This window comes from Leuciscus leuciscus (assembly GCF_965113295.1).
Source record: "Leuciscus leuciscus genome assembly, chromosome: 6".
NCBI lineage: Eukaryota > Metazoa > Chordata > Actinopteri > Cypriniformes > Leuciscidae > Leuciscus > Leuciscus leuciscus.
In genome coordinates this window covers 39,094,108-39,103,970 of record NC_138730.1, presented here as the reverse complement: position 1 = coordinate 39,103,970, position 9,863 = coordinate 39,094,108, and the positions used below count along the sequence as shown (strand labels likewise).

Here is a 9,863-nt window from a genome sequence, read left to right as displayed (position 1 = left end):
GTCATTAATTACTCACCCTTAGGTCGTTCCAAAAACATTAGACCTTTGCTTCTTTCATCCTATGAACACAAATTAAGATATTTTTGATAAAATCTGAGAGGTTTCTGACCCCACATAGGCAGCAACGTCATTTCAACTTTCAAGGGCCAGAAAGGTAATAAAGACATCGTTAAAATAGTCCATGTGACTACAGTGGTTCAACCTTAATGTTTTGAAGCGACGGGAATACTTGTTTGCAAAACCCCCCCAAAATAATGACTTTATTCAACAAATGAATGGTTTTCTTCTGGGTTTGGAACGACTGGAGGGTGGGAAATTAATGACAGAATTTTCATTTTTGGGTGAACGAACCCTTTAATTGCACTCCATTGTTACATGATTGTTTTTTCAGGTACAGTAATTCTCCAAGTCTGAAAGGTACAGTTCCAGAGTGCAAAAGCGATCACATTGTCATTGGACGCTTTCAAGACAACCTTGTAGGCCTACAAGTCATTGCTGGTTGAAAGAACAGGGAAATCTTTCAGGTAGACCGGGTACAGTTGGTACACTTCTTGCTTTTTCCGTTACCACACCAAAACTAGGGACTGAAAATAAGTGATTTTTTTTATGAGCTAATTATAATAATAATTAATATTTTAGTAGACAAGTAAAGTAAATGTCATATGAAAAAATCATTAGTAGTAATGGGGGTGTAACGCTGTTGTGGTCGTTGAAGACACAAGACAAAGATGTTACAACAGTCTTTATTGAAACTAACTCAGGCAGGACAGACACAACCACGTTCAACATAAACGAGAACCGACAAGGGACTGACCAGAACAGGGAGTATAAATACACAGGAGGAAATGAGGAAACTAACTAGACACAGGTGGAGAAAGGTAAACTAATCAGGGACTAACGAGAACAGGTGCAGACTAGACAGAACATAATTGTGACAGGGGGGTAGTAATGTTACCCAGGGCATTTCCTGCCAAGGCCATGGTTACAAGGACCCCCCTCTCTACAGATGTTACACTCCCAACTCTTCTCTCTCCCTTAGTTGCATCCAGGATTCTGGACTGTTGTTCTTTTCTCATGTATGAAAGCTTAATCTCCTGTTCAGCAGTAAAAACTGCATTGCAGGCCTTAAAGCCTACTGTGGGCATCAAACGTGAACCCTGCTTAATGAGGGCTCTTCTCTTCTTTACATATCGGCAAGGGAAGCAACAGGGATGTTTATCTCCTGTGCTGCTCTCCTAATTGACCTCCCTTCCTCAACACTTTTTGAGGCCCTCTCTAAAATATCTGCAGCAACTCCCCTATTCATACTCCTAACTCTGAAGCGGGGCATCCTGCAACAGGCATCGTACACACTCAAACAAAACAATGTCTACAGGATATGCTACAGTTATATTTTGCTTGTTAGTCTGCCTGTTCAAACAAATACATTTCAATTTTATTCTCTTAAATTAACTCTGTAACTGCAGATCTAACCACATAGAAAGGGTGTATCAACTGTACCCATTTACCACTGTGCATATTTTACAACATGCCTTAATATCCGTATGTCCTTCATGTTAGAAAATGACAATTAGGAGTAGACAGTTCAAATATCACAAACATCAAATGTTGTTTTAATTTGCTTTTGTACATTGTCTGAATGTGACTATTAACTTGTGATCTTACATCGTGCAACTAAACTGCATGTGCTGCAATAGGATTCTAGTGCGGGTACGTTTGATACATTCTGTCAACTGTACCCCTCTGACCAACTCGTACATTTTTATTTTATTTTAAGATGACCTTGCATGACACAAAGTCATGCAATACGTCAGTTTTTAGAACACAGATTAACTTTAACAGTCATGTAAGGATGAGAAGCTATTCAATGTGGAAGAGACGTGAAGTGAAAAGCTTACTTTTGAAAAATAACTTTCACTGATATCTTCGGACTTGTACGCTTGTACTTCAAATTTCCCACGATCGAAGAGGGTGCAAATACGCACAAGCGAAGCAAATATCAGATCATACTTTAATGTTTTAGATGTACCCCTGTACCCAGTCTACCCTTTATTAGCATCATGCTTTTACTTATTTTCACAAAACTTAACACACTTTAAAATAATTATACTTTAGCATATTTTCAAAAAATTTATTTTAGAAAAATATACTTGAAGTGAAAATTCAGTTTATTTTTATTAAGTGTATTTATTTGCACTTTATTAAAAATATATTTCAGGTATATTTTAACTGTGTGCTGGAAATGATCATTGTAACAATGCATTGAAAGTATACTTTCAAAATATATTAAAGTATACAATAGTATTTTGTACAAAGTATAGCTAAGTATTATTTGTTTATTAATGTGCATTTGTTATTGACGACATGTATATAAAAATACACGTATGGTTTATTGCTTGTGTAACGGGGAGTCAGTGTCATGAGGATCCATATGCAGTTTTATTAAAACTGAATGCAAGTCAAACAGGCAGAGTTCAATCACAGGCTTTAAACACAATGTAGACAAGGCAGAATCAAAGTCAGAGTTCAGGCATTGTTGAAAACACAAATATGAAAAGCATGAAATAAGTCTTAAACTCAATATTCTTGATGTTAAATGATTATTGATTTATACGTGAAAGAAGCATTGATGTTTGTTAAGTAACATCATGTTAAGCAAATTTTCTATTTTCCTAAATCTTTTTGAACTACAGTATTCAGCCTTTTATTTTGTTTAGGACATCTCCTGTCCCTCAAGGCAAGCACTTTCATCCTTTTGATCAGATGTTTTCTGTTTGCTCTGTGACTGAAAGGCACTAACAGCTTTCTTCATTTTCATAATTTTCAGGGCAACAGTTTGCATTCGCTTCTCTCTCTCCTCCATAATACGGCGCTCTGTTTCGAGCAAATTTTCTCCCTTAGCAATCTTTTCCAGAATAAGAGATTCGTGTTTCATTTTCTCGAGTCCAACAACCCGGTCCTCAAAGCCAGGACTTTTCTCTTCTTTCTCAGTTTTGATCAGGATTTCGAGATATTCGGCTGTGGAGAGAGATTTTGGATTCAATGCAATTTCATCCAGTCTTCTTAGGCAATCAGAGGACAGTTTGATCAACTTCCTTAGTTTGTCCTCGATTCCATGGAGATCCTCTTCAAGTGCATCAAGTATTTGCTTAGAGTCCATAAACTTTCCTTTTGCCTTCATGAAGTTGTCTTTCAGCTCTTTAATAGTTTTTTTCTCTATTTTTGTTTCATACGTCCACATGAAATTTTCCTTAGCATGAGCAGAGTAATGGCAGTTTTCAGGGCAGATAATGCAGTGACCAGCCTCCATCACAGCACAAGTTTGCACAGAATCTTCTGCAGGGAGGAAACAGTTGGAGTGACATGTGAAGAAGCAGGTGTTGCAATTCATGGTAAAACAGTTTACAGGGGTTCTGATTGCTTTCATCACCTCTACATCTTGCTCAAAATCCTCATTTTGCTTCATGCTGTCACTCTCATTTTCCAAACATAGTTTGAATTTTTTTATCTCGCTCATTTTAGAGAGACCTGCAGTTATTTGAGGGGTCAGACTTTTCATGGCTTTCTCAAGGCGCTCTCGTTCCTCCAAGACCTTTATAGTCATCTTCAGATCTTTACTTTCAATGGCCCCCAATGCCTTGAAAAAAGCCTTCATCTGTTTAAAGGTTTTGTCCCAGACAAGCTCGGTCAGTTTATCATCTTCATCATCATCATCATCATCATTATCATCTGAATCATTGTCAGAGGTTGTAGGCTCTTCTACTTTTTTGTCTGCATACACAGCTGAATTGTTGAAACTGAAATGGGTGGGTTGTCCCTTTTTATTCTTTTGACAGGGCAGATCTGCTGCCTTGATGGCCTCTAGAACTGGGATGTTTTTACTGTCTGCAAATGTCACCAAAATTATGATGTTCTCTGCAATGTCTTTGCCAAAAATGGACAGTACTGAGTCAAAGATGTACCTCTGATTGGCACTCAGGCGGGCAAGAGAGGCCTGGACAACAAAGCAGACGGCATCAATGTGATCGATTCCCAAAGGGCTACAAAGAAAGCTTTTGACCTGCTCTGTAATCAGTTTATCATGTGCGATCCCTCTTGTATCCCCAAATCCGGGTGTATCTACGATTGTGAGGGAATAGGGAATTTTAAAGCCAGGCTGATTGTACAGCTCAAAAGATGAGACATTATATGTCTGACTCTCAGCCTGTGAGCGATTGGTCACTTCATTGATTAGTTTGAAGCGATATGAATCCTGCCACTTTACGCCCAGTATGTAATTGACCATCACATTAATCAGTGTGGTTTTTCCTGCACCCGTTGGTCCCAAAAGGAGGATAACTTTGTTTTTCACATCCTCAACCTTTCTTCCGAAGACATACTGATTAAAACTAACAGTCTCTGCCATTTTTTTGTGTAGTGTCAGTGTATGTATTGATGGATTGCCCTTTTTTATTCGTGAAGATTGATTCAAGAACAACCCACTGCCATCCTTATTTGATTGTTTCCACTTAAAACTGGCTGAAAACACAGTTTCAGGGCTGAAAAGACTCTCTCCATCATTTCCACAGTTTGCAAACACTCTGATTGCATAATCTGTGTCTTCTTTCAGTCCCTGAAGAGTGCACTCCCTGTTTGTAGATTTCACAGACTTCCATGGCTTTTCACTTTCCTGATCCTTCGTGCATTCTCTGAATTCCAACACGTATCCAGTGACCAGAACATCTTCTCCCACAGATGTAGGAACATCCCAGGCTACAGTTGCAGACTCTGATTCTACTCGTTTCACTATAGGTGCTCCAGGAGGAGCACATGGACGAGTCCTGAAGAATAATGTTGTGTCACTAGTCAGACTTACTCCTGGACGACACACCGCCTTACAGTTGAAACAATATTCTTTATGCGGTTGTAACTGCTTGACAGTGACTTGATCAGAAACCCCATCAGTAAACACATCAGTCCATTCAGAGGTCTGCGCAGACTGATATGAAATACAGTACGAGTTCACAGAACTAACACCGTGGACAGGAGGTTTGATTTGCAGATGTATGCAGTCATGCTCCGCACTCAAGAAGACTGGTTTTGGGGGTTTTGAGGGGAGCTCGTACTGTGAGCTTATGAGTCTCCCCCTTTCATAAACATGAATTGAAGAGGCAGTGATGAGTTCATCCGGGATTGATGCAATGCAGAATTCAATGTTTTTTCTTCCTTTATTGGCTTCTTTGAAATCTAGGAAGGACTGTATGTTTTCCCTGGTCAGTGTAGTTACATCTCCTGAGGAAAACCATTTATCTGTCTTTTTTGAGGAGTCTTGATCATAACTTACTTGCTCTCCATTGTTACACGATTGTTTTTTCAGGTAATTCTCCAAGTCTGATAGGTACAGATCTTTTTCATTTAAGGAGGAAAGTGCAAAAGCTATCACATAGTTATTGGTTGCTTTCAAGACAACCTTGTCCAAGTCATTGCTGGATGAAAGAACAGGGACTTCTTTCATGATTTCGAGGTAAGATCTAATGACATTCATCTCTCGCTCTCGCTCATTGAGATACTTGTGCACCAGAGCACCCTGAAATGGGGATCTTTCTTTGTCTTTGAGAGCATCAACAAGTTCTTGTTCTTCTTTTCCTCCACCCCTTATGGATGGAAGAAGCCTGCAGAGATGTTTTTGAAAAACTATTTTGTACTCTGAGCAGAGGTCCTTAAATTTTCTGATTTTAGTTTTGATTTCAGGGAATTGAATGGCGACATTGTCCCTCATCAGGTCATGACATTGAATGTCACATTTATCCAGTTCATCCATGATCCGTTGGGCACGTCGTACTAGGCTTACACTGATCTCCCTGACTAACTGAGCAGCTGTTGAATCTAGTTTTTTAAGAGGGTAAAGCCATACGGTCATGGGCACAGCATTCTCTCCATGTTCTCCCAACAGTTTTGGCAGCTCTGAGTACACCTTGATGGCATCTACATAGGAAACTGGATTGTTTTCCAGAGCAAAATCTCCATGAAAAGTGCAGCTGAATTTGTTCATTTTCTCTTTTTCCGATTCACTCATTTTCAAAGATGCTTTGCCTTCAACTGATATTAAAGGTATCTTTTTGATTGATGCTTGGAGGTCTCCTTGTATCTCTTGATGATTTTCATTGGATGAAACTTCACGGTCAAAAATAAAGAATGCTTGAGCTCCATACAGTATAGCCGTAACAACATGTGTGGCCGAGCCTTCCTGAAATACATTGCAATGCTTTACGTTCCCTGCTCCAAGATGCTCCATAGTTAACTGCTCAAAACTTGAAGTTGTCCGATATTGTAAGGTGACTCGAGATTGATGTTTGGACTTCTTTTTATCTTTTAAAAAGTCAGCTGACCCTTTCACACTAACTAATCCACACAGAAAGCTGGCTTCAAGAGATGCAGAAATATTCAAAGCTTCTACTTTGTCTTCACTTGAATCTGAGGCAATGATTTTGAAGTCAGTGTTTGGCTGTGGCCTTACATTAATATTCTTCTGCAGCATCTCAGCATCCCAAAGAGTTATTCCTTGGAAAAGAGGAATAGAGGTAAAGCATAAAATCTAACAAAATGATAAAATAGAACATTTTGATTGTTTCCTACCCTGTGTTATCTGTTAGTGTGTCCGTGTGCTTTTTATTACCTGGAATGAGGACATCTCTTCGGCAGTCATAAAGCATTCCCAACTGAAAAGGTCGGCCAAGACAAGCCAGTTCAATGGTTTCAGAGTCAGACATCTTTCTAGTGGAAAAAGTCTTGGATTATAATTTTTTTTGTAACATGAACATATGACTGAAAAAGTTCAATCTCTTTTTTGGCTTATTTTATCTGTAAAAGAAAACATGCCTAATAATGCACACCTGAATGGAAGGCGTTTTTCATTTCCAGCCTTCATGAACAATTATATATCACTTATAAATGATTAAATACAAAATGAATAGTAGTTATTACGATTAATGTGGTTTGGAATTGGTAAAATGTGCCTGGAAAAAAAATATGATCAGAAAATCAATGTGCCTAATAATTCTGCACACATTGTATACACTCACCTAAAGGATTATTAGGAACACCATACTAATACTGTGTTTGACCCCTTTTCGCCTTCAGAACTGCCTTAATTCTACGTGGCATTGATTCAACAAGGTGCTGAAAGCATTCTTTAGAAATGTTGGCCCATATTGATAGGATAGCATCTTGCAGTTGATGGAGATTTGTGGGATGCACATCCAGGGCACGAAGCTCCCATTCCACCACATCCCAAAGATGCTCTATTGGGTTGAGATCTGGTGACTGTGGGGGCCATTTTAGTACAGTGAACTCATTGTCATGTTCAAGAAACCAATTTGAAATGATTCGAGCTTTGTGACATGGTGCATTATCCTGCTGGAAGTAGCCATCAGAGGATGGGTACATGGTGGTCATAAAGGGATGGACATGGTCAGAAACAATGCTCAGGTAGGCCGTGGCATTTAAACGATGCCCAATTGGCACTAAGGGACCTAAAGTGTGCCAAGAAAACATCCCCCACACCATTACACCACCACCACCAGCCTGCACAGTGGTAACAAGGCATGATGGATCCATGTTTTCATTCTGTTTACGCCAAATTCTGACTCTACCATCTGAATGTCTCAACAGAAATCGAGACTCATCAGACCAGGCAACATTTTTCCAGTCTTCAACTGTCCAATTTTGGTGAGCTCGTGCAAATTGTAGCCTCTTTTTCCTATTTGTAGTGGAGATGAGTGGTACCCGGTGGGGTCTTCTGCTGTTGTAGCCCATCCGCCTCAAGGTTGTGCGTGTTGTGGCTTCACAAATGCTTTGCTGCATACCTCGGTTGTAACGAGTGGTTATTTCAGTCAAAGTTGCTCTTCTATCAGCTTGAATCAGTCGGCCCATTCTCCTCTGACCTCTAGCATCAACAAGGCATTTTTGCCCACAGGACTGCCGCATACTGGATGTTTTTCCCTTTTCACACCATTCTTTGTAAACCCTAGAAATGGTTGTGCCTGAAAATCCCAGTAACTGAGCAGATTGTGAAATACTCAGACCGGCCCGTCTGGCACCAACAACCATGCCACACTCAAAATTGCTTAAATCACCTTTCTTTCCCATTCTGACATTCAGTTTGGAGTTCAGGAGATTGTCTTGACCAGGACCACACCCCTAAATGCATTGAAGGAACTGCCATGTGATTGGTTGATTAGATAATTGCATTAATGAGAAATTGAACAGGTGTTCCTAATAATCCTTTAGGTGAGTGTATATATATATAATGAAATCGGAACAAAACTGCGCTACTCATTTGTGCTTCATGGACCGTTTATCAGTTTGGACCAATGTCAGTGCAGCGCGGGCCGATCTTGATCAAGCGACACGGTTACTATACACAGCGCTAAGAGATCCGGTAAATCTCTTGAATTCACCACAGAAGTAATAACATCGTTGCGAGATCTAGTGAGAAGCATTTAAATTTCTCCGTTATTACCGGTAGATCACTATTAGATCAAACAGCTCTGACGTGGAAATCAGGAGAAACATTGTGCCATGAATAAGCTAGTTATAGGCTATAAGTCCACAAATCAGCAACATTCACCATGGATTTAATGTAGTAACACTAATTGTTACCATGAAAGTTTGGCAGGAATAGTAAAATCCTTTCAAGAACGTCACACATCTTTATCGCATTTAAATGTTATTTTTAATGTAACATTATTTGTTCATCTTTCAAAGATTACTCCTATTTATAAAACTAAAAGTTTCAAGATGTAGGAAAACACAAAATAAAAAAGACATTAAATTACCATTGTAACCAGTAGGTGGCTGCCATTTCCACTCAAATATTTTTTTTTTTATTGTTTTGCTTTTGAATTATTATTTCGACATTATGAATAAAAATGCTGCCCTGAAATGTTAATCTAGAGCCTTGCAAACTTCAAATAAAACTGCACATTGTAATTTCTGTAAGTTAAGTCTATTTATTACTAAGGCATTTGTCAGTAATAAAGTCAAAATGGGGGAAAATGTGAATGACTGCACTGCAGGTTGATTTAAGGTGTGCCCCTAAATTTTCTGCATGTGCGCCTAAAATTTTCAAAAGTCTGGATCCCTGTACATGACAATAGGCTACACCAGTGGGAATACTTCAAATGTCAACTCATTTACGCCGACATCATCACCCCAGTGTGTCAATAACTGGAACTAGACGAAAACAAGTAGAAACACAAACGCTACAAACTATCCCTGCAGCTTTTAGCGGACACTCATTTTTCTAAAAAAAAAAAAAAAAAACTACAAAAGGTACACTTAGTTCCATACAAAAACAAAATGGTTATTTTCTTTGTATTTGTTTATAACTACAATACTACAATATTACATTTCATTTTTTTATAAGAAGCTTTTTTTGTTTAATACTGTATGCTGCTAAGAAGACACCCCAGAAGATGGGTCAAGTATAGCTCCATCATTGTTCGAAGTAAAAAAAGATCAATTGTGTTCACTTGTTTACCCAGTAGCCATTACAAATAAGTATGATATCTGAATTTTGATTTGGAAGACAGAATTGACAACATACCTTTTTCTCCCACTATATTACTCCAGAATGATTTGTCCCCTTCAGGTTTAGACACTGTTAATTTACATCTAAACACTGTGGTTTTATAGAGTGTATCAGGGCCACTCCTTGCAACACTGTGATTGGGCAGCAACAAGTCACAGTCAATCTACCTTCTTGTAGAGTTTAGATCTGTAAATATGCTGTAGAAGCACAGTATTACTACACTAATATGTTTTTTTTATAAAATGCTTTCATAAAAAAAGGTTGTAGTTTCAGCAGTCAGTGACAAGTCCAG

At 38.7% G+C, this 9,863-nt stretch overlaps 1 protein-coding gene across 2 annotated transcripts; it reads right to left on the bottom strand.

Moving 5' to 3' along the window:
- Positions 1-2,477: 2,477 nt before the first annotated feature.
- Positions 2,478-9,643, bottom strand: LOC309501389 (uncharacterized protein). Of its 2 annotated transcripts, none has more exons than XM_082173456.1 (3): positions 9,587-9,632; positions 6,656-6,749; positions 2,478-6,540 (listed from the first exon to the last, which is right to left on the bottom strand). In XM_082173456.1, the coding sequence occupies exons 2-3, from the start codon at positions 6,747-6,749 to the stop codon at positions 2,714-2,716; spliced, it is 3,921 nt and encodes a 1,306-aa protein (XP_082029582.1). In that variant the 5' UTR covers positions 9,587-9,632; the 3' UTR covers positions 2,478-2,713. The 2 variants fall into 2 exon arrangements, with proteins under 2 accessions (XP_082029582.1, XP_082029581.1); XM_082173455.1 differs by having other exon boundaries at positions 2,479-6,540; positions 6,656-6,753; positions 9,587-9,643.
- Positions 9,644-9,863: the final 220 nt, after the last annotated feature.